The sequence below is a fragment of the Salvelinus sp. IW2-2015 genome, linkage group LG4p (genome assembly GCF_002910315.2).
Source record: "Salvelinus sp. IW2-2015 linkage group LG4p, ASM291031v2, whole genome shotgun sequence".
Lineage (NCBI taxonomy): Eukaryota > Metazoa > Chordata > Actinopteri > Salmoniformes > Salmonidae > Salvelinus > Salvelinus sp. IW2-2015.
This window is the reverse complement of record NC_036841.1, coordinates 1,093,946-1,119,662: the sequence shown is the minus strand read 5'-3', so window position 1 is coordinate 1,119,662 and position 25,717 is coordinate 1,093,946. Positions and strand designations below refer to the sequence as shown.

The following is a 25,717-nucleotide window of genomic DNA, read 5'->3' as shown; positions in this document are numbered from 1 at the left end:
AGTCATTCAAAGCCAGCCCACCGAGATGTACCATACGTACATGTCCCATGGCATGTCACACCGCAGGCTCCTACAGAGGAGGAGGTGGTGGTGGGTGGTGGTACAGTATGGCTCTTTGATTTCCACTCAGGCACTAGAGAAGTAATCAGGTCCCTTTCATGCTGGTGCTGGAAACCTCCGGAGGCCATTTTGTGTGTCTGAGTAGAGGGAGTAGAGAGCCTGAGTGTCTCATCAACTGCACAATCAGGTCTACAAGGTGAATGAGTGGTCTGGGACATGAAGAAGCTCTAGCTCCTATTTCTAAGGTTTTTTGAATTGTCCATTTGGAATATTTTACTCCACAAAAGAGGGGTGAACTTTTATATATAGGATCTCCTGTATCAATGACAATCCTACTGTCACGCCCTGACCTTAGAGATCCTTATTATTCTCTATGTTTGGTTAGGTCAGGGTGTGACTCGGGTGGGAAAGTCTATGTTTTCTATTTCTTTGTTTTTGGCCGAGTGTGGTTCCCAATCAGAGGCAGCTGTCTATCGTTGTCTCTGATTGGGGATCATATATAAGTTGTCATTTTCCTTTTGGGTTTTGTGGGATCTTGTTTTCTGTCTAGTGTCTGTGCCTGACAGAACTTTTCGCTTTTGTTTTTTGTCGTTGTTATTTTGTTTTGGTGTCATCAATAAAAAGCACGATGTACGCCTACCACGCTGCGCCTTGGTCCACTCTTCATTCTACAAACGAGAGCCGTTACACCTACTATACTGTGTCCCGGTATTTCTACTTTTATACAGATGTAGGATCTAAATTTGATCACCCTGTTGCAGGAGAACTTTCCTGCAATGCAGGACATTTTAATTATTTTTTCATTAATTATAACCTATATAATAATTTACATTTCATCTTGCTGCAGGATTATTTTCCTGCTGTAGAAAACTGTCTCAAAAGATCCTACATGTGTACGTCTAATCTTCTATGATTGTCCTTGGACTAGGACAAAACTCTGAGGAGACTGTTGATCTCATATGGTCTCTACAGAGAATCAACAGATGACTCCTCCCATGGGCGTCAGCCAATTTACTTTGAAAATGCAATTCGTAAAACAGGTGGTTGTTAAAATTGTGTGTTGTGTTTTTCATTGTAAACCAATTACTCTTCACTTACAGTTTACTGTATGCGGCAGCGGAGACGTTTTCATAACTCCTCAGTGATTTCCGAGAGACAGGACTAAAACGGGGGTTTGACATGATTTCTGCAGTGCATGCTGGTAGGATGTAATAGAGCTTTCTTGCTGTTCACTACTCTTCTGAATCCTATGTCTCAGGGGCCTTGTTAACCTGGCATGCAATGCATCACATTGTGTTACTCTAAGCTGCAGAACCGCACCTTCTGTTGGCCTTTTACTCTGTTCAAGCACAAAACTTACATTCGCAACAGAGGGTAATGAGTGTCATGACCAGAATATTCTTGTAAACCTGAGGCCCATAGAGATTGAAATATCATGTAATGTACCATAGCTTTACATTGTACTTAGATAACTCTGTATTGGCCTTCATAGGAATTCCTGTTAGGAACACGTCGAGGACAACTTGAGCTAGTTCCTCCCAGCCCTGAGTGCCACATAGTGCGCTCCTGTGATGTGTGTGAATGGTGTTATCCAAATGAATGTGTAAACATACAGCTCTCAAGCTGCCATTTTCCATTGATCCACACAAGCAACCGTCCCTCCATGTGGCCTCTCCACTTTCCTTTTATAAGCTAAGGGAAACATTCTGTGGGGTTCCATTCTGAACAAGTTGTTTATGCACCATTTCCTCTTTGTGTGGCTCCTAGTTCATGTGGAATGTAGCTTTTCATTTCCACAGTGTAATGCTTTCATGCCCTGCTAGATTTTTCTCTCCTTGATAAGTGTTTTCTTTTTTTCTTTGCATTTCCTTGGTGTAGCCTAGCAACAGGCTATAGAGCCAGCGGTTCAAGGCCTAAATATGGTTTTGTGTTGAGGAGGAGCAAATGCCATGGTAAAGCATGAAACCACAAAGTCGTTTGTACATCTCTGGTGTAGAGCTGGCCAGCCCTCCACGTTTTGCATCTACTGCTCTATCTCAAAGAAAGAGAGAAAGAGAGAAAGAAATTGGCTGCTTGGAGAGTTCACATTGTCAAGCTTTTCAGCGCTCCTATATAAAATACTGTATGTAGGACTAAGGGGCTTTAAGTCCCTGTAGAGTTCGGCGAGAAATGAGTCACTATCAGTCTATGAAAGCGTTGTCATGGGTTTTATAAAACCTATTTTCAATGCTGCACTGTCAACTATATATACACCAATAGTTACTTAACCAAAGGTTATTGTAAAGTGCATTGAAAGTAGCTTTTAAACCAGCTGTATTCACTTTTTTTAAGTAAAGAGGCCGAGAGTACAGGGGTTCCCAAACCTTCTTCCAATTCACAAATGTATGTGGAAGTTATTTAAAAATATGTTTTACTATTATAAAATGGCATACAAACAAGTACAGTGCCCATCCTAATTCATAAGTGCTGCCTCTCTGATTGGTTTGCTAACCTAATGCAATGCTCCAGGCACCATGGCTTATATGAGGGGCTGGCGTGAATAGATTTCAGCCAGCATTATTAAACAGAGTGGTTTCTGGTATTGTGCTGGCAGGCTGGTTTCTAGTGGTGAGAGGGAAGTAGTCGTTCTGATTCTACAGCTCAGGGTTTATAAAGGCAGTCTGCGGAGGTGAAGCCCTCGCTCGTCAAACGTTCAGAGATGATCCCAGGGAGGGACATCATATCCCGGGTAATCTCCTGCTAACACCCTCCTTACCTCGCCTTGGCTGGAGAAAGTAGAGAGTATAGAAGAATCTGCACAGAAACACTTCTCACCATTCACAATGATCTCTATGGAAAACTCAAACCACTTGACAGGACTCCTGTACATTGTTCTGGTGTGCATGTTGAATAAATGAACTGTAAGAAGAAAGGGTAAATGTTGAGAATCCTGTTCAATTGAATGAGATTGCCAGAGCCCCATGGTTTAACAACTGGTCTAGATGCACAGGCTCAGTGGCTGGAGGAGCACTAAGTCCTCCCCATGCAGGGTTCCCACAGGTCCACGTTCAGCTGCAGGCTCTATATTGTCTTAAAGGAGCCAAAGATAGGCCACCAGTCATGCTGCCTGCTACCACACAGAACTCTGTCAAGCCTGTGTTTGTATGCTGCAAGGATGCTAGCCCACCACAGTATATCCACTATCAACCAGCTAAACTGATCCTACTCCAGGGAAGGACCTTTCATAAACAATAAATGAGTCAATCTGAGTTTAGCTGGCACTAAGAATAAGGAATGAATGGAACTCTTAACCTCGACTTTTCTCTCCCCTGCTTTGTTTTGTGAGGCAATTTGTTTGTCAATGACTAAAGGTGAAATGTATTGGAGTGAAACTAGAGAAAGTATGCTGTCTTACTGTAAGTGCACATTGATACTTTCACTGTTTTTATTCATGTGTTCTCATATGTTTCATTGCTGTCTTATGGAGTGGTTTGGCTTCTTCATCTTCCAAAAGTATGTGGGCAGTGTCTTCAAGCTGTGCATGTAATCTTCAGCACAAACAAACATTACCAAATGTTCTACAAAATATCAAACTGTCTTTACTGTCACAACAATGTGTAACAAGATTATAAACAGTAATACATGCAAGTTTGAGAAAATAATTGTTAACAGTATCTTACGAGCTATGTCCTATCTGTTAGATAATATAGCCATGTTAAGTGTTAGCAACCACACCAAGGTGAGGCTAAATGGTGTCACTAAATAGTGTTGAAGCCTATGTCAGTGAGTTAATGGGCTATAGTGGAAGTGAGAAGTCTTCCATGTTCTGATGTTGAAACGGTACAGTGCCTAACTTTGGCTCTCCTAGTTGTGCTGCTGAAGCACTGCCAAAGATAGCTCTGCAGACAGGCAGACAGGCAGGCAGACAGACAGACAGACAGACAGACAGACAGACAGACAGACAGACAGACAGACAGACAGACAGACAGCACAGACAGACAGACAGACAGGACAGACAGACAGACAGACAGACAGACAGACAGACAGACAGACAGAGACAGACAGACAGACAGGCAGACAGGCAGGCAGACAGGCAGGCAGACAGGCAGGCAGACAGGCAGGCAGACAGGCAGGCAGACCAGAGTGTGACTTTATTATGCTGATTCTCCTGGTGCTGAGACAGAAGCAAGAAGACGTGAATGATTCAGCTGTTCACGGCTTTGACTGAGTGACTCCTCCAAATACATACACCCACTTGGTTTAGCACCTTAGAAATGAGATGGCACCTTATGATAATGTATGCATTTAGGCCTGAAGTAAAGTCATACTAGTGTATTATGAAATATACTGTATATGAAAGAGAGGTGAACGGTAGAGGCAATAGGTCGGTTTCACTGCATAGTGATTAACAATGAATTAACGCACACTTACTGTGAGTCAATAGTGTTAGAGCCAGGCCTGAATCAGAAAGCAACAAATGTGTGTTCATTCATTGTTCATCAAACATTATAGCATTTGTTAAACATTTAATGCAAACACCTAACACTTGTATATCATTAGCCTTTGAGGTTTAACATGAAATACTTATTTAATATGCAAATGAGTTTGGGCTCAGATTAGCAGATTGGTTCCCTTTGTAATGGGTGTGCTTTGCTTCCTTGATTTATCAACAAAAAATAAATGATATTTATATGTGGAGAAAATGAGCCACTGGCTCCATTCTAGTCTGTACAATAGTCCATTCTAATTGGTCCCCAGGGGTATATGGGTTTTACTGTGCTAGGATGGGGATGTTCAAAGAGTATCATACTAAATGAAGATGGTTTTCTCATATGACCTGATTTTAACTTGAAATATGGATACTTAACTTTAAAACTTTAAAACTTTTCTCAGCTCTTGAGGAACTGACGTTTTCATGTTAGAAGAGCAAATTTGGGAATATTTGAGGTAAAAAAAAAGGAAAACAGGCACAGATTCAATATTCCTCAAAACCCATGATGAACCCTTTCAACATTCTTAGGTTGACATGCACTGCAGTAGAATGACTAACCAGAAGTGTTTTGTTAGTTTGTCTACCTGCTGACCCTGAAAAGGGTAACAATATTTGGCATTGGAAGTTCAGGGAACTCAGTTCCTTGAATATTCTTTCTGAGGAGATTAGAGTTGGTCATGTTGTGGTGCAGTAGCTACTGTGAGAGCAGGGTAGAGCACTGACACATCTTTCCATTAGCTTGTCAATCACTTTTCTTAGCAATGACCTCCAGAAAAACAGCTTTAAAAAACTAGGTAGAAGCAGGCAGCATTCACAATGGCCTTTTTTGTGTAGTCAATAAGCTTGTTTTGTCAATCCAAAGTTTTCCAAACTACATGTTTGCTAACATCTCAAGGTACAGAGTTCACAGTCAACTCTCCATTCACAGATTTGATGTGTTGCCAATAGTCCTTCATCTTTATTTTCGCACCTCCATAAAATGTCACGATTGAGTCTGCGAATCTTCACTGCTTTGTTCAGAATTGACAAAGCAAGTCTGTCTCTGAATCTCTATTGTGCTGAAGAAGGTCGAGGCATTGCGTTTGTATTGAGGACAATGCTCATATTTGTCAGCAGTGCAGTTGGAGATATTTAGATGACCCTGTCATAAGATGTATCATAAGCTGTATTTATTTTTAATGAAAACATAAATTAGAACTTTTCTTTTTTAAATTTTCCTTCCAAACAACACATACAGGATTGACCTCACAGCCCTAAGTGATGCCTGCACTCTATGAACTGACCTCAACAAAGACGCTTTCAAATCTTTTTGATTTGTTTTATTTGACCTTTATTTAACTAGACAATCTAAGGCTCATTTGAATTCAGTCCAGCCTGAATTGCCATATTTATCCTGTACAGATGTAGGATCTTAATTTTAGCCAGTTTGCTACAGCAGGAAAATAATCCTGCAGCAACAGGAACTTTTAATTATTATGTGCATTATATTTAATGGACTTTTTTGTAGGTTGATTAATCAAGTCTGAAATTTCAAAGTGGAAATTACAAACTTCAGAAACCATTTTAAACCTGCTACTACCAAGTAGACTCTGCTACTACCAAGTAGACTCTGCTACTACCAAGTAGACTCTGCTACTACCAAGTAGACTCTGCTACTACCAAGTNCTGCTACTACCAAGTAGACTCTGCTACTACCAAGTAGACTCTGCTACTACCAAGTAGACTCTGCTACTACCAAGTAGACTCTGCTACTACCAAGTACACTCTGCTACTACTAAGTAGACTCTGCTACTACCAAGTAGACAGTGCTACTACTAAGTACACTCTGTTACTACCAGGTACACTCTGCTATTACCAAGTAGACTCTGCTACAAAGTAGATGCTTTCAGTCTTCTTCAGGAGTGTGTGAGAGCAGGCCACATACTCCACAAACATATTGCAATGGAGAGTGAGATTGAATTTGGCCCCTTGCCTAATATGTTATGAGCTTTTTCCATCAATTCACAAGAGTCATCATTGCAATTAAATGTGTGTAATTACATCTGTAAATCCACAGTGTGTATACAAGTGAGTTCCAGTATGACTAATGAAATCAATATTCCATGTAATCAGCCAGGGGACAGAGTTACACACAACTGATCCCCAGTTTCTAAATCAGTCAATCAGTCAAAACGTCAGTCAGGCAGTCATTCAGTCAGTTACTAAGTCAGTCATTCAGTCAGTTACCAAGTCAGTCATTCAGTCAGTTACTAAGTCAGTCATTCAGTCAGTTACTAAGTCAGTCATTCAGTCAGTAACTAAGACAGTCATTCAGTCAGTTACTAAATCAGTAATTCAGTCAGTTACCAAGTCAGTCATTCAGTCAGTTACTAAGTCAGTCATTCAGTCAGTTACTAAGTCAGTCAATCAGTCAGTTACTAAGTCAGTCAATCAGTCAGTTACTAAGTCAGTCATTCAGTCAATACGTCAGTCAGTCAATCAGTCAATACGTCAGTCAGCCCGGCAGTCAGTCAGTCACTCATTCAATAAGTCACTAAGCCAGTCAGTCAGTCAGTCAGTCACTAAGCCAGTCAGCCAGTCAGTTAGTTATATGTAACTGTGATTATATGTATAATTTGTCATTCCAGAACAGACACAGAGAGAGAGGGAACCATAAAGCATGTAGCCCCTTCACTCCAGCAGAGCACATTTCAGTGCTGTGCCGAACGATGTGGGCATCGGCCACAAATCCTCTTTATTCCCCCATAAATCCACCTGGCTGTGCTCATCCTGCCAGGACTGAGGTGTGGGCATGTCACAGCTCCCTCAGCCACATCCTGTCAGGACTGAGGTGTGGGCATGTCACAGCTCCCCAGCCACATCCTGTCAGGACTGAGGTGTGGGCATGTCACAGCTCCCCAACCACATCCTATCAGGACCGAGGTGTGGGCATGTCACAGCTCCCCAGCCACATCCTGTCAGGACCGAGGTGTGGGCCTATCACAGCTCCCCAGCCAACAGCAGGACTATGTGTGAGGTAATGGCCGACTGTTAGAGCACTTCCACATTTTAAACATAATCAAAATTCTATTTAGTTTGTGTGGCAATGCCATAAAGGACCTCTAATGTGGTTCTGAACTAAAAGGCAGAACCATTGAATGACTCCAGACAGGGCAACAGCATGGGACGGTTCCATTACAGATCTGTCATTCATCTAGCCATTAGACGTTAGTGACGGGTTATAGATTTTACAGTCCCCTGTTGATCAAATCAAATCAAATTTATTTATATAGCCCTTCGTACACCAGCTGATATCTCAAAGTGCTGTACAGAAACCCAGCCTAAAACCCCAAACAGCAAGCAATGCAGGTGAAGAAGCACGGTGGCTAGGAAAAACTCCCTAGAAAGGCCAAAACCTAGGAAGAAAACTAGAGAGGAACCAGGCTATGAGGGGTGGGCAGTCCTCTTCTGGCTGTGCCGGGTGGAGATTATAACAGAACATGGCCAAGATGTTCAAATGTTCATAAATGACCTGCATGGTCAAATAATAATAATCACAGTAGTTGTCGAGGGTGCAGCAAGTCAGCACCTCAGGAGTAAATGTCAGTTGGCTTTTCATAGACGATCATTAAGAATATCTCTACCGCTCCTGCGGTCTCTAGAGAGTTGAAAACAGCAGTCTGAGACAGGTAGCACGTCCGGTGAACAGGTCAGGGTTCCATAGCCGCAGGCAGAACAGTTGAAACTGGAGCAGCAGCACGGCCAGGTGGACTGGGGACAACAAGGAGTCATCATGCCAGGTCGTCCTGAGGCATGGTCCTAGGGCCAGGTCCTCCGAGAGAGAGAAAGAAAGAGAGAGAGAGAATTAGAGAGAGCATACTTAAATTCACACAGGACACCGGATAAGACAGGAAGAGTACTCCAGATATAACAAACTGACCCTAGCCCCCGACACATACACTACTGCAGCAATAATACTGGAGGCTGAGACAGGAGGGGTCAGGAGACACTGTGGCCCCATCCGATGATACCCCCAGACAGGGCCAAACAGGAAGGATATAACCCCACCCACTTTGCCAAAGCACAGCCCCACACCACTAGAGGATATCTTCAACCACCAACTTACCATCCTGAGACAAAGCTGAGTATAGCCCACAAAGATCTCCGCCACGGCACAACCCAAGGGGGCGCCAACCCAGACAGGAAGATCACGTCAGTGACTCAACCCACTCAAGTGACGCACCCCTCCTAGGGACGGCATGAAAGAGCACCAGTAAGCCAGTGACTCAGCCCCTGTAATAGGTTAGAGGCAGAGAATCCCAGTGGAGAGAGGGGAACCGGCCAGGCAGAGACAGCAAGGCGGTTCGTTGCTCCAGAGCCTTTCCGTTCACCTTCACACTCCTGGCCAGACTACACTCAACATATGGGACCCACTGAAGAGATAAGTCTTCAGTAAAGACTTAAAGGTTGAGACCGAGTCTGCTTCTCTCACATGCGTAGGCAGACCATTCCATAAAAATTGAGATCTATAGGAGAAAGCCCTGCCTCCAGCTGTTTGCTTAGAAATTCTAGGGACAATTAGGAGGCCTGCGTCTTGTGACCGTAGCGTACGTGTAAGTATGTACGGCAGGACCAACTCTGAAAGATAGGTAGGAGCAAGCCCATGTAACGCTTTGTAGGTTAACAGTAAAACCTTGAAATCAGCCCTTGCCTTAACAGGAAGCCAGTGTAGGGAYGCTAGCACTGGAGTAATATGATCAAATTTTTTGGTTCTAGTCAAGATTCTAGCAGCCGTATTTAGCACTAACTGAAGTTTATTTWGTGCTTTATCCGGGTAGCCGGAAAGTAGAGCATTGCAGTAGTCTAACCTAGAAGTAACAAAAGCATGGATTCATTTTTCTGCATCATTTTTGGACAGAAAGTTTCTGATTTTTGCAATGTTACGTAGATGGAAACAAATACTTTGTAAAACCTTTTAGATACGTTCAATGATATAGACGGGCGCACTTCTTTGTGTGAAAGAAACCCGCTCCATTTTCCCCTCTGTGCGCTGTGGCAGGTTGGTTGTGCTCCCAGACGTTTGGCTGGTTCAGGTGTTAAATGGAAGGAGGTGGGGGGCAAGGTGAGGGTGAGGCGGGCCGGGGCCGGGGCCGGGGCGAGTGAGGGGATGTGACAGGGCTCCTCGGCTCAGTCCATTTAGCGGGTTGATGTTGATTAGCATGGAGCACGGGCCCTTCGGGGAGCGTTCTGTGCTGTGCTACAAGACGTCCCTGATACTGGAAACAAACAGCTCTGCTCTGCTCGGCTCATCCTGCCTGAGATACAACCAACAGCAGCAGCAGATGAGACTCTAGTCTGTGTCTACAGTATGTGAGCTCTGCCCCTGCTTGGTGGAGGTAAGTCCATTTTGAAGAGGAAATGGCATTGAAGCTTGTCTTTACTCTCTTTACTCTCAAGTTAAGTAGGTGTCAGACATTTTAGGCTTTTCCCATTCGCATTCAGAAAGAAAGTCATTTCTCCTAATCATAATCTTTATTCAAAACCATCCAATTTCAGTTCATGATTAGAGGGGACTGATGGGAAATGGAGTCTCTCCTTCAGGCAGTAAAGTAACACCCCTTCTCTCACCTCTCCTCTTCATCCCTCCATCAGTCTCAACTGATACAGGTCCCCACACTTAATCTGTACACCTCAAGTGCTGAAAATGTGGAATGTTTGGAGATTTAATGTCTTGCCTTGTTCTTTTGTAGCTAGCAGACGTATAAATCTCCCTAAGACAGTGGACAACGATCAATTTCTGGATTCCCGTGGGTGAAATGTATTTCTGTGAGAGGGGACAGCACATTGCAGCCAGATTTATCTATGTGCTTGTGTCTACTCCCTATGATTGAGGTTTATAACTTCCTGATATTACCTCTTAAATCAGAGTGTATTTTACAGTTCCCTGGACTGTTTCTGTTGAAATTGTGGGGTATGTCAAGTATATGATTTTTATGTAACAGTTTCAGAACATTTTACACAAATACTTTTTGGAGATGAAAAGCTCTAGCGTCCCATAATAAGTGCTATTTGGAAATATGATACAGTGTCATAGAGTTCTCCAGATTGAATTCTATCTGAAAGCACAGAGAACAAACGTTGTAGATATTCTGTTGTGAATGTCCATCGCCACATACAGACAATGACTAATGACTTATAAATGACATACTGTAGATACAGATGACGATTGAGGCCTCATTCACGGCAGTACATGATCAGTTTGAATGGCCATGGGGTCTTCATTATGTAACACATACATATACATTAGACTTGCATTTGGTAGTTTGAATAACATCATCCAGAAGTGCCCTTCAACTGTATGCAGAAAAAGTAATGAAACCGAAATGAAGTGGGCTATTCTGTTCTACAGCCCATACAGCCACAGTAGGAAGGGAAGAGAACGTGTGACTGAGTGGGAGGAGGTTAATCATACATTTCAATGTTGATTTGAACTGAAAACACTGTTTTCACTCCACTGCTCCATGTTGTACAATGCGTCATTGTCCTTCATTGTTGAACAACACACCCTGTAACAGAATAGCTCTAATAGAATTTCATTGAGTCGCAGCTACCTCCCTGAATGGGTCAGTCGTTGACCATGGACGTCTATGGTAGCTTCTATGTATAAGTTGTCAAATGTAGTCTTGCTACATCCCTGTATTTCTGGTAGCATATGTTACCTGATTTCTTGAAGTATTTGTGACTTTGAATACACTGTAAATTACTATGCTACTTCCAGTCTCCTGCTCTGTGATTTCATCAGAAGTGAGTCACTGCTCTAATACAGTTTACATTTAAACTCAGTTTTTCACAATTCCTGACATTTAATCCTAGTAAAAATTCCCTGTCTTAGGTCAGTTAGGATCACCACTTTATTTTAAGAATGTGAAATGTCAGAATAATAGTAGAGAGAATTATTTATTTCAGCTTTTATTTTTTTCATCACATTCCCAGTGGTTCAGAAGTTTACATACACTCAATTAGTATTTGGTAGCATTGCCTTTAAATTGTTTAACTTGGGTCACACGTTTCGGGTAGCCTTCCACAAGCTTCCCACAATAAGTTGGGTGAATTTTTGCCCATTCCTCCTGACAGAGCTGGTGTAACTGAATCAGGTTTGTAGGCCTCCTTGCTCGCACACACTTTTTCAGTTCTGCCCACAGATTTTCTATAGGATTGAGGTCAGTGCTTTGTGATGGCCACTCCAATACCTTGACTTTGTTGTCCTTAAGCCATTTTGCCACAACTTTGGAAGTATGCTTGGGGTCATTGTCCATTTGGAAGACCCATTTGCGACCAAGCTTTAACTTCCTGATTGATGTCTTGAGATGTTGCTTCAATATATCCAAATAATTTTCCTGCCTCATGATGCCATCTATTTTGTGAAGTGCACCAGTCTCTCCTGCAGCAAAGCAAGCCCATAACATGATGCTGCCACCGCCGTGCTTCACGGTTGGGATGGTGTTCTTCGGCTTGCAAACATCCCCCCTTTTCCTCCAAACATAACGATGGTCATTATGGCCAAACTGTTCTATTTTTGTTTCATCAGACCAGAGGACATTTCTCCAAAAAGTACGATCTTTGTCCCCATGTGCAGTTGCAAACCGTAGTCTGGCTTTTTTAATGGCGGTTTTGGAGCAGTGGCTTCTTCCTTGCTGAGCGGCCTTTCAGGTTATTTCGATATAGGACTCGTTTTACTGTGGATATAGATACTTTTGTACATGTTTCCTCCAGCATCTTTACAAGGTCCTTTGTTGTTGTTCTGTGATTGATTTGCACTTTTCGCACCAAAGTGCGTTTATATCTAGGAGACAGAACGCTTCTCCTTCCAGAGCGGTATGACGGCTGCGTGGTCCCATGGTGTTTATACTTGCGTACTATTGTTTGTACAGATGAACATGGCGTGTGGAAATTGCTCCCAGGGATGAACCAGACTTGTGGAGGTCTACAATTTCTTTTCTGAGGTCTTGGCTGATTTCTTTTGATTTTCGCATGATATCAAGCAAAGAGGCACTGAGTTTGAAGGTAGGCCTTGAAATACATCCACAGGTACACCTCCAATTGACTCAAATTATGTCAATTAGCCTATCAGAAGCTTCTAAAGCCATGACATAATTTTCTGGAATTTTCCAAGCTGTTTAAAGGCACAGTCAACTTAATGTATGTGAACTTCTGACCCACTGGAATTGTGATACAGTGAATTATAAGTGAAATAATCTGTCTGTAAACAATTGTTGGAAAAATTACTTGTGTCATGCACAAAGAAGATGTCCTAACTGACTTGCCAAAAATATGGTTTGTTAACAAGAAATTTGTATGTAAACTTCCGACTTCAACTGTAGCTGTGATTGGCTGGGGTCTGGGGATCATTGTTTTAAGAGGCTGTGATTGGCTTGTTTCCAGACTCCAGAGCTGGTGAGGGGGCGCCACAGAAGATAGACCACGCTGTCATCGGAGGTGTGGTTGCCGTGGTGATGTTCGCTATCCTCTGTGCACTCATCGTCCTGGGGCGCTACTTCGCCAGACACAAAGGTATAACGGCTCACCTGGGTCCCCTGGCTGTTACAATGCTTCCACTGMCTTGAGATMAACTGGTGTACACTATCATTGATAATTCYTAGACCTAGAYGTGGACTAGCTGMAGYGATMCATTARCATRCATTTYAGTCCAACAGGGGTGTTCATYAATTTGTTTATTRGTTGCAGGCACCTACTTCACACATGAAGCCAAAGGGGCAGACGACGCAGCAGATGCAGACACGGCCATCATTAATGCAGAGGGGGGACACAACAACACGGAAGAGAAGAAGGAGTACTACATCTAATGATGAGAGGCCATGGGGGTGTTATGTTGAGGGGGGGGGGCGTCCTGTAGGAGCACTATATCTAACTCTGAGTGGGCCAGAGGGGGTGGGGGGAGGGGGGGTAACGAGGGATGTCGAACTGGTGCAGCTGAGAAGGAAAGATGAGAGGTGGGGAAAGGAGAAGAGAAGAGGAGAAGAATGATGAGAACTCTAGAGGAGGATTAGAGTGGATGAGCAGTTGGAGGCTTCATTGCTTTGTCGTGGATTCGCCCATCCAACCTCTCCTGGACTGCTGGGGCCCATTCTGTACAGTTCAATTATTTTACAGACAATTTTGTGCCTTGTTCTATTTCTTTCGTAATTGTTGTTTTCTTTTTTCCCCTCAAGCCTGTCGACTCCACCAGATCCTTTTTGCTGCAGTTAGCTTTCAGAGGAGATTGAATGACACGGCACTTCTTCTCTAGTTGTCCTGCAGCTCTATCTTAGCTTGTGTACCAGGCTTTTAGAAGCACTCTCTCTCTATGCTGTGTACTGTAGAAGCAGCCAACAACACATATGAGTCATTTCCAGACTATCTAAAATCTATTGTAAACAGCTCTCATCAATATCAAACTATACTGTCCCTCTTAACTCAAGCATAAATATGACCTCTCCTGCTCTATCAGACATACTGAAACATCCCTTTTATGTTTGTTCTGTGGCTAAAAGACTGACTGGAGTTGCTGCCATGGTCATAAGCATTGTTGGTTTGTCTGTCAGATGTTGGTCGGGGCAACAGGCTGTTGTGTTGCTTCAACATCATGATATTATAGTGAATTCAGGGGGTAGTCCCAACCAGGACTCAAACATGGGTCCAGCAACTGTTAAGCCAACGCCTTAACTGTTATGCCAAGAGGTCCGATCCCCTTGATGAGGTCACTAGGTGTTGGGCTAAGGTCACTACAATATGGTTTACTCTGGGTCATCATACTCATACCCTCAAAGGTCAGTGAAGGACCAATGTAATAGTAATGCTTGTACGTGTTCAAATACAGTGCATATATTACCCAGTGTTTTCAGCAAAGGGTCAAATCCAGTTCAAATAATTATCTTCTACAGATAAAACAAGTTTGATTTTGTTCTTGAATAATATACTGACTTTAATATATTGAATATATATTTAGAAACCTTACAAGGACCTTCAAACACGATTTTATTATTGTCTTCGGCCTTTATCTAATCTGTTGACTCGGGTTGCTATTGAGAGGAATATATCTCAATATGAAAGGGAAGAAAATATGTTACTTATACTTTAGATTGAAGATGTTTTAATTGTAATGATGTTTAAAACATTATAATTTTTCAAACAGTAGCCAGTACACAAGGAATTCTGTATGTATTATTTTGACTGCCATTGTATATTTTATGGATATTATGATACACTTTGAATATAATTTTTGCATGACTTATTGTTTTGTTAAAATGTTTTGTTTTCAAATTAGAAAAAGTAACACACAACTAATGGTCATTGCTCAATGAGCATTCCTAATCGTGTCTGTGAATAATAAGTTATTGAAGATCCCCGATAAGTTTTGAATGGGGAATGACTAGCACGGTTTCCATTTCTGCCATGTTTCAGCTTTTGAAGTAAATGTACAGATTGCTGTGGAATCCCTGTAATGCATATTGAAGTTCCTGCTTTTATCTTTCCATGGTGCATTAGTCAATGGATTTATTGGATATAACAGTGTGATAGACAAAACAACTCCAAATACATGAATAAAAAAGGACAGCCACTGCCTTAAAACAATGATTAAACTTTGCTTTGGAATATATCATAATAATGAAGAAAAAAAGAGTGAAGGACTAAATGCAGTGCCTTCCTTTATTTAAAGGGTATACAGTACGATGTCAACAGTGTCACTCCGAATATATCTTAGTATATGAATCTCTCTGTACCTTACACTAGTAGTGGTGGTCTTACTCTCTATTCACATGTAACTCATAAAACAGACAGTACTAAGAACTGGAATAACAAGCTAAATAATTGGAATCATAACTGAATGATATGGCTGCTTCTATTTAAAAAACAGCTCCTTATAACAAACAAGCTAAGTAGTATTAATGATTTTATTTACGGGCGATCTATTTCTGTCCAATAAGAATTTACAAGGTAGGCAAAAAAGTGTATTTAATTTAATCAATTTTTGTTGTATTTATAAGGTTATTGTATGAGGTTATGTGCTGCAATTGTGGCCAAGGCTCGCCACACTTTGGGAAAGGTAAAACAAGCAAAACCGCACTGGAAATCTGATGTTTATTTAATTGAATTGCTTGAGGGTGATGCAGAACATAACCGATACCAGTATAACAAATTAAAATGTGCAAATCAATATTAATCTCAAAGTGTATTGATTAGTTCTGAACTTGCTTTTGTTTTGTTAATCATCAATGTTTTATTCTGGATACAATTGAAATGATCGCTGTAGGGATTCAAATTAAGTGTTGTTTTTGTTTTCAGTATACACTCAGTGGCCAGTTTATTAGGTACACAACCCCATTCTTGAAAATGGTTTGCTCCTACAGACAGAGTCACATGACCGTGGCTTGCTACAGTATATAGAGTTGGCAGACAAACATTGAGGCATTCAGTTACTGCTCAATTGAACGTTAGAATGGGAAAAACAAGTGACCTAAGCAACTTTGAGCGTGGTATGATCGTCGGTGCCAGACGCGCCATTCCAGTATCTCAGAAACGGCCAGCCTCCTGTTTTTTTTAAAAGCACGACAGTGTCTACGGTTTAAGGAGAATGGTGCGACAAACAAAAAACATAAAGTCAGCGGCAGTCCTGTTGGCGAAAACAGCTTGTTGAAGGAGGATGGCAAGAATCGTGCAAGGCCACAAACAGGCAAATAACGGCGCAGTACAATAGTGGTTTGCAGAACGGCATATCGGAACGCACAACATGTCGGTACTTGTCACGGATGGGCTATTGCAGCAGATGACCACACTGGGTTCCATTCCTATCAGCTTAAAAGAAGAAGCGGCTCCAGTGGGTAAGCGATCACCAACACTGGACAATTGAGGAGTGGAAAAACATTGCCTGGTTTGCCGAATCCCGGTTCCTGTTGCGTCATGCTGATGGCAGAGTCAGGATTAGGTGTAAGCAGCATGAGTCCACGGCCCCATCCTGCCTGGTGTCAACGATACATGCTGATGGCAGAGGTCAGGATTAGGTGTAAGCAGCATGAGTCCACGGCCCCATCCTGCCTGGTGTCAACGATACATGCTGATGGCAGAGTCAGGATTAGGTGTAAGCAGCATGAGTCCACGGCCCCATCCTGGGGTGTCAACGATACATGCTGATGGCAGAGTCAGGATTAGGTGTAAGCAGCATGAGTCCACGGCCCCATCCTGCCTGGTGTCAACGATACATGCTGGTGGCCGTGGTGTGATGGTGTAGAGAATGTTTTCCTCGCTCAAATTATGGCCCTTGATACCAATTGAGCAATGTTTCCATGCCCTGAAGAATTCAGGCTGTTCTGGAGGCAAAGGGGGTCCGACTCAGTACTAGATGAGTGTACCTAATAAACTGGCCTCTGAGTGCTATTTGATATGTAGTCCATGTGTTTCCACTTTCTCAGGTTCATGTTGAATCTTGTGTTTTGCATCTCAGGTGAAATGCAAAGTGAAAGCCCCCCAAGAATACTACACATTTCAGAAAGTATTTTTTTTCTCAGTTGTATATGTTTGTGTTCTTAATATATGGTGCACTGTTAAATGTTACATCTTATTTTGTATAGACCTAGTTCTCACAAAGAAAGAACTAGATTTGTTAATCAGACAATATCACTTGTACAGTCAGTGTCCAGCAAAATACAAGGGTGGTTGTTGATAAATCCTTATATCCACAGTAAAACATATCATCTGTTTTTTCCCCAGACATAAAGAACAAGTAATCACAAAAAAATGGAGACTAAAGGCTCTATTGAATCTGTATCGCTGATCGCATCACAGATTGTGCGATAGAAATTTGAAGGTCATTTCCGTTTGAGCTGACATATACAGTGTTTACCGTGAATGCAGTCTTCGCTAACGCAGGAACATTGCCTTTAAATTTGAATCATGTTGTAAAGCTGAACTTCCGCGATTACGGATTGTGTAGACTTAAATAGCATCTATTTCCTTTCTAATGGTGTATTAGTATCCTGAATATGATGCATGTCAGTCACATTTTCAGATTGGTTTTCAAAAAACAGGTGGTATAATTGCAGTGGTTAAGTTTTCTGATTAACCCCCAACATTTCTTGGCTGTTTGGTAGGAGAACATGTTTGATGCCTAGAACGTTTGGTTGTTCATTGCTCCAGTTAGTTGTTTTGAGGTGAAATCTTTAGTCCCTCTGTACCTGGGCAACATTTCTGTGTAGTAAAGAAAGGTTTCCTCATGTTCCCATACATATTTTGTATTGGTTCATAAAACATTTTTACAAAAGAAAATCTGAAGAGTACTTGTCTTAATAAAAAGATATCAATGTGAAATGGGCTGTATTGTCTTTGACCTGATATTCCTATTGTCAAGAACTTCTAATACGGTTCAAGCCATAAAGGTGGTTACCATCCAATCTGCTCTGTGACAGCAATCATTCCCTTGGTCCCGCACTGTTACCCCTGGTGTGGATATAGATTTTGTATTTGTACTTTGCTTCAAAACACTGTATTCAACTCAGCCTCTAGATCCAGAGCTTTTGATATTTCTTAAATATTTGACTACCCACTTTGGCCTCTCAATTGAAACTGGGCAGTGTATTTCATCTCCATTAGATGTGATGTGGTGAGTGATGTACTGTATTTAGTGATCCTGATTGAAGGGGTCTTTTTTTGCATACAGTAGCTTAACTCCACACACGTTAAGATATCAGTAACAGCCTTTGGATGTTAACATTGATTTGACAAATTGATACGCATTTTCAAGAACAGGACCTCATTTATTAGCATGGACCATTCTTTTTCCATTATTTGAAGTGATCCCAGCTAAAGGTCAGCAGCATTATTCAAGCTTTAATGGAAATGTTTTAACCTTAGAAACCAGAAATTTCTCTCCACTATCCACAGGATCATGAAAAAGTAATACCCCCCTTGTTGGTCCTCCTTTTGCTGCTGTAACAGCCTCCACTCTTCTTGGAAGGCTTTCCACTAGATGTTGGAACATTGCTTTAAGGACTTGCTTCCATTCAGCCACAAGAGAATTAGTGAGGTCGGGCACTGATGTTGGGCGTTTAGGCCTGGCTCGCAGTCGGCGTTCCAATTCATCTCAAAGGTGTTCGATCGGGTTGAGGTCAGAGCTCTGTGCAGGCCGGTCAAGTTCTTCCACACCGATCTCGACAAACCATTTCTGTATGGACCTCACTTTGTGCACAGGGGCATTGTCATGCTAAAACAGGAAAGGGCTTACCCCAAACTCTTGCCACAAAGTTGGAAGCACAGAATTGTCTAGAATGTCACTGTATGCTGTAGCATTAAGATTTCCCTTTACTGGAACTAAGGGGTCTAGCCAGAACTATGAAAAACCGTCCTAGACCATTATTCCTCCTCCACTAAACTTTACAGTTGGCACTATGCACTGAGGCATGTAGCGTTCTCCTGGCATCTGCCAAATCCAGACTCATCCATCGAACTGCCAGATGGTTAAGCGTGATTTATCGCTCCAGAGAATGCGTTTCCACCGCTCCAAAGTCCAATGGCGGTGAGCTTTACACCCCTCCAGCCGACGCTTGCGCATTGTGATCTTAGACTTGTATGTGGTTGCTTGGCCATGGAAACCCATTTCATGGAAGTCCTGACGAACAGTTATTGTGCTGACATTGCTTCCAGAGGCAGTGTTGAAACCAAGGACAGACGATTTTTACGCGCTTAAGCACTCGGAGGTCCCATTCTGCGAGTTTCTGTGGTCTACCACTTCACGGCTGAGCTGTTGTTGCTCCTAGAGGTTTCCACTTCACTACAGGAAGCTCTGGCAGGGCAAAAATTTGACGAACTGACTTGTTGGAAAGATGGCATCCTATGACGGTGCCACGTTGAAAGTCACTGAGCTCTTCAGTAAGGCTATTCTACTGGCAATGTTTGTCTATGGAAATTGCATGGCTTTGCTCAATTTTATACTCCTGTGTGTGGCTGAAATAGCCACATCTACTAATTTGAAGGGGTGTCCACATACTGTTGTATGTATAGTGTGTTTCATAATTTCTACTCTACTAAGTTATATATACAGTTGTGAAGAGTTCGCCTCTGCAAACTACCCTAGTGTGAAAATGACTGAAACAATCTGATCTAAACATGGGAGGAGCTTGGGACAACAATGTGAAAATATGAATAATGCAAATGCTGACATTTTAATGAACATTATGCACACTGTATGCTTACACACGTATAACATGAAACAGTACACAAGTACATGAATTGATTAACTTTACGGTATGATGTTTCATTAAGATGTTCTATTTAAACGTTCCATTTTAATCTGCAATGCCATGTTTAAGTGTAATTAGCACAGTGGGGGAATGGAGAGTGAATGAGTGTCAGTGCATGGCTTGTTTAGTTGACTAATTTATTGATTAAGATTGATGGCATGTATCACTTCGCTTGGCTGCGGCCTAATTAAATGATATAAGTATAAATAGATACATGTGTGTGAGCATAGACAGCGACAGCTAGTGATGACGGGTTCTGCCTGCTAACGTAATTCCAGGTACTGTGTAACCACACACACACACACACACACACACACACACACACACACACACACACACACACACACACACACACACACACACACACACACACACACACACACACACACACACACACACACACACACACACACACACACACACCTTGTGTGGACAATGACTGGGAAGGACAAACAAACATTTACTCCAGTTACCTAACATCCTTCTGTACAAAGCTCTAATTCTCAGTGTTCAAAAGAGGATATGTCCTCTACTTTTTCCACAGAGATACTTTTGTTACAACATATTCAGTGGAAATACACACAACAGTCAACAAGAAAACATATAATTATTTCAGGGACTTGCTTTGTACAAGAGATCTACACTACCAACAGTGGTAATTGATTGTTGAGGGACAGCGGCTGCTTCACTAGAATAAGAATATCATTCTGACCAGAAGTGCTGTGGAGGATGTCAGGGCTTGGTCATAAAGCAAAGGCACACATTGGAGTATATCGAGTTAAAACTTTTAATGGGAAACAAATGCTCAAAACAGACCTCATTAAAAAGTAGAAAACTAAAAACCAAAGCCCCATATATGAACAAACAAAATAGATGAGGTTAGCCCCAACAAAATAAATCTAAATACTGAATCTCAATTGTAAACACCTGAATCGTATGATCAGTCCGAAAGACAGGCCGTTATCTCAGCCTTTTATGAAGAGGATAGACGTTGGTTAATTAAAACACATAGCCAAGCCCTGCTAATCCTGTGTGTGATTGGCAGACAGAGGAGTCTTGTGTTTGGGAGGTGATTAACTCTAAGCCTGAAGATGCAGTGAACAGCACTACAGGCTCATAAGTCAGAGATGCTATTGCTTGATGTTTGGTTTAATACTCGTTGGCTAGTACTTAATCAGACACTGATGTTTACCAGGGGGAAATGTGCTGGATTCGATGTTCAGTTTGCATATGGCTGAGAATGCAAAAACAGCACAATTATAATAATACCTTACTATTCTATGAAAATAGATTAAATTAAAGAATGTCAAAGAAAACAATATAATGTTCTGTTTTAGCACTCTTGAGATGTTTTCTTCAGATGTAATTCATTTTCTAAACTTTTAATTTGAATGTAGTGGTTAGATAGCAGTTAACGTTTATCTCTATGGCCTTGAATAGCTTGAAGATAGCATTGTTGCAAGTACAGTAAGAAATGTAATGTTTCCTACCTGCTTCTCACTTCAACTACTTTCAGTATTTATGTCATTTCTGTCTTTGTGTGCAATTAGTTATATTCTTACTTTGTCAGCTGACGTATGTTTAATTTGTTTTCCTTTGGAACTTGTCCAATTAGGCGACCACAAGACACAGTACTTATTAGTGTCAGTAAAAAAAACGGAGGAAATACTTTTATAACTTTTCTGTGGCAGGTTTATTTAATTGTGAATGTTGTTTTTCTCTGCCAGTCTAACAGCCAGAGAGGTTTACTTCTAATGACTTTGTTGACTGAATGAGCATTATGTTAATGTTATACAGACAGACAGCTACCTAACCTCAGTATAGTGGACATGTCATCTGCTGCCTGAACTCACATCTCTCCCACTAGTGCCCTCTAGCTCCTCTGGGGTCCTGGAGAAAAACACAAGAGAAAACATGACCCATAGTCTTCGTGCTTCATCTACCATGAGGAGAGCAGCTGCTCAGCAACACTACAAATGACTGTGTAAAACTGTCTCAACCTTTAACACTATTTGTCCAGTCAACCTCATAAAGGGCTGTCTAGACTATTAACAGTGTGTAAAGTATCATCTGTTTTGTTGATCGACCAGTGAGTGAAATAACAGTAAACTAGAGGATAAATCAGGCTTATTGATGACACTAATAGAAGCCATAAGAAATAGGCTTTGTTGATGCAGGGAGGGAGTGGCTAAAGAAGAACACTGCCTACTTCCTCTCCAATCATTTATCCGTGTGACGCTTTTGCCTTGTTAAATTAATTAGTTTGGTAATTAAGGGTGACATGAATGAATTAAATAGACATGAATTCAAACACTATAGGACTCCATCAGAAAACAAAAGGTTAGTGGCACATTATTCATTAGCGTTTAAACTTAAATTGAATTTTCTTTGTGTGGGTGTGGAAAAGCATCTTAGAGAGACAGAATCTTGTGTTTGTATGCAAGTAGCTGCCAATGGCTATATGTCAAACTGACTATCATAGGAAGTTTATTTATGTATTTAAAGAGTCAATATGGACTACTAGACTGTGAAGTGTAATGTAGTATGTAGTACATCAAGTCGTACATTCAATGCTCTTGAATGCTAAAATGTTGCATAGCTCATTGACACGGTACACCATATTATTGTTGAGTTTCGTGCAGAATCAATCAAATTTATTTATAAAGCCCTTCTTACATCAGCTGATGTCACAAAGTGCTGTACAGAAACCCAGCCTAAAACCCCAAACAGCAAGCAATGCAGGTGTAGAAGCACGGTGGCTTGGAAAAACTCCCTAGAAAGGCAGGAACCTAGGAAGGAACCTAGAAAGGAACCAGGCTCTGAGGGGTGGCCAGTCCTCTTCTGGCTGTGCCGGGTGGACAGAACATGGCCAAGATGTTCAAATGTTCATAGATGACCAGCAGGGTCAAATAATAACAATCCCAGTGGTTGTCGAGGGTGCAACAGGTCAGCACCTCAGGAGTAAATGTCAGGTGGCTTTTCATAGACGATCATTCAGAGTATCTCTACCTCTCCTGCTGTCTCTAGAGAGTTGAAAACAGCAGGTCTGGGACAGGTAGCACGTCCGGTGAACAGGTCACGGTTTCATAGCCGCAGGCAGAACAGATGAAACTGGAGCAGCAACACGGCCAGGTGGACTGGGGACAGCAAGGAGTCATCAGGCCAGGTAGTCCTGAGGCATGGTCCTAGGGCTTAGGTCCTCCGAGAGAGAGAGAAAGAAAGAGAGAATTAGAGAGAGCATACTTAAATTCACACAGGACACTGAATAAGACAGGAGAAATACCCCAGATATAACAGACTGACCCTAGCCCCCCGACACATAAACTACTGCAGGATAAATACTGGAGGCTGAGACAGGAGGGGTCGGGAGACACTGTGGCCCCATCCGACGATACCCCCGGACAGGGCCAAACAGGCAGGATATAACCCCACCCACTTTGCCAAAGCACAGCCCCCACACCACTAGAGGGATATCTTCAACCACCAACTTACCATCCTGAGACAAGGCCGAGTATAGCCCACAAAGATCTCCACCACGGCACAACCCAAGGGGGGGCGCCAACTCGGACAGGAAGATCACGTCAGCGACTCAACCCACTCAAGTGACGCACCCCTCCTAGGGACGGCATGGAAGAGCAGCAGTAAGCCAGTGACTCAGCCCCTGTAATAGGGTTAGAGGCAGAGAATCCCAGTGGAGAGAGGGGAACCAGCCAGGTAGAGACAGCAAGGGCGGTTTGTTGCTCCAGTGCCTTTCCGTTCACCTTCACACTCCTGGGCCAGACTACACTCAATCATACGACCTACTGAAGAGATGAGTCTTCAGTAAGGACTTAAAGGTCGAGACCGAGTATGCGTCTCTCACATGGGTAGGCAGACCATTCCATAAAAATGGTGCTCGATAGGAGAAAGCCCTGCCTCTAGCTGTTTGCTTAAAAATTCTAGGAACAGTAAGGAGGCCTGCGACTTGTGACCGTAGCGTACGTATAGGTATGTACGGCAGGACCAAATCGGAAAGATAGGTAGGAGCAAGCCCATGTAATGCTTTGTAGGTTAGCAGTAAAACCTTGAAATCAGCCCTTGCCTTAACAGGAAGCCAGTGTAGAGAGGCTAGCACTGGAGTAATATGATAAAGTTTTTTGTTTCTAGTCAAGATTCTAGCAGCCGTGTTTAGCACTAACTGAAGTTCATTTAGTGCTTTATCTGGGTAGCCGGAAAGTACAGCATTGCAGTAGTCTAACCTAGAAGTGACAAAAGCATGGATACATTTTTCTGCCACATTTTTGGACAGAAAGTTTCAGATTTTTGCAATGTTACGTAGATGGAAAAAAGCTGTCCTTGAAACATTCTTGATATGTTCGTCAAAAGAGAGATCAGGGTCCAGAGTAACGCCGAGGTCCTTCACAGTTTTATTTGAGACGACTGTACAACCATCAAGATTAATTGTCAGATTCAACAGAAGATCTCTTTGTTTCTTGGGACCTAGAACAAGCATCTCTGTTTTGTCCGAGTTTAAAAGTAGAACATTTGCAGCCATCCACTTCCTTATGTCTGAAACACAGGCTTCCGGGGAGGGTAATTTTGGGGCTTCACCATGTTTCATCGAAATGTACAGCTGTGTGTCCTCAACATAGCAGTGAAAGTTAACATTATGTCTCCGAATGACATCACCAAGAGGTAAAATATATAGTGAAAACAATAGTGAATCTTGTTATAGAATCTTGTTATAACACATGTATAAAACACATAATACAGTATAGCATATCGCCTGTGGCATCCTCATGCTCTATGTGGCACAGCATGTCTCTATACGATGGAACACTCAGACAGAGGCGCAGTGGAATGGGATTTCACTCTGGGTGGATGAGCAAAGTCATCACCAAGAGCAGAATTCAACAGCTATCAAAGGCTATTCATTCTCCAACGGCATGAAAGGCAGAGCAGAGCACAGCTAAGTATCTGAAGTTAGAGAGTAGAACTCCCACTATCTCGCCCAGCAGATTATCAATAGGCTGTGTCCATCAGTAGAACCACTGATGTGAACAGAGGAAAATTGGCTCTGTATAAAAAAGGAGAACATGTATTAGAGGCCAAATGGGCCTATTGTCTGAGGCCAAAGAGTTAAATTACTCTTATTTTTTTTCTCAAAAAAGTTCATCAATTCTATAAAATACCTCTTATCAAGACGGACAAAGTCTTATTTTTCCCATTATGTCTCATTTTGAATGTAAAACAATTAGAGCATAGCCAAATCTGTCTGATACAGCTGCAGGACAAGGCAGCAGTAATTGCTCTTTACATTGTTTACCTCCTAATTTGTGTTTCCATTTGATTAATGAGTGTGCCAATCAGCTGATTTATAATAATGACACATCCTCAGCTCCTTCATGTCGTAAAGCACGTTAATGAAATCCACATCAAATTAATCTAATAGAGATAACGGACTACCTGTTTATTATTGAGTGTGTGTAGTTGCTGTAGTGCACACATGGCTGCCTCTGGGGAGATGGCTGGTGTCCAGTGACCCATCTGACACTGGTGGCCAGTGGCTCGCCTCAGAAGCCATAAACTAGTTACATTTTCTTTCCTGTACAGTCATCGGCTTCCTTTTTAAGACAAAGGTGGCAAGACGAACCTGCAGCAATCATCAAGATTACGTCTTAATCACGCTCCGCTGAACTCCGACTCCGAGAGGTGACGTATTTCAGATGATTTTACCATCTTATCTTGACCTGACCATATGTGGCTTCTCAGGGAGAGAACCATAAACCATGTGATTCAATACACTCAGGTTCTCTCCATCAAAGAATGCAATGACAGAAAAGGCCTTGATACTGTACTGTCTTCACTCAGTCATGGAAGACTGGCATCCGTTGAGTGTTTTGACTATTAGCATAGTGTGTGTGTGTGTGTGTGTGTG

The 25,717-nt window shown here is 42.1% G+C and overlaps 1 protein-coding gene across 3 annotated transcripts in view; it reads left to right on the top strand.

Moving 5' to 3' along the window:
• Positions 1–17,148, top strand: part of LOC111958493 (cell adhesion molecule 1-like) — a 156,450-nt gene extending 139,302 nt beyond the window's left edge. For all 3 annotated transcript variants that reach the window (XM_023979761.2, XM_023979767.2, XM_023979755.2), the window contains 2 exons: positions 12,953–13,081; positions 13,256–17,148. In XM_023979761.2, the coding sequence (XP_023835529.1) occupies positions 12,953–13,081; positions 13,256–13,374 (248 nt within the window). In that variant the 3' untranslated portion in view covers positions 13,375–17,148. The remainder of the gene's footprint in view (positions 1–12,952; positions 13,082–13,255) is intronic.
• The last annotated feature ends 8,569 nt before the right edge of the window (positions 17,149–25,717 follow it).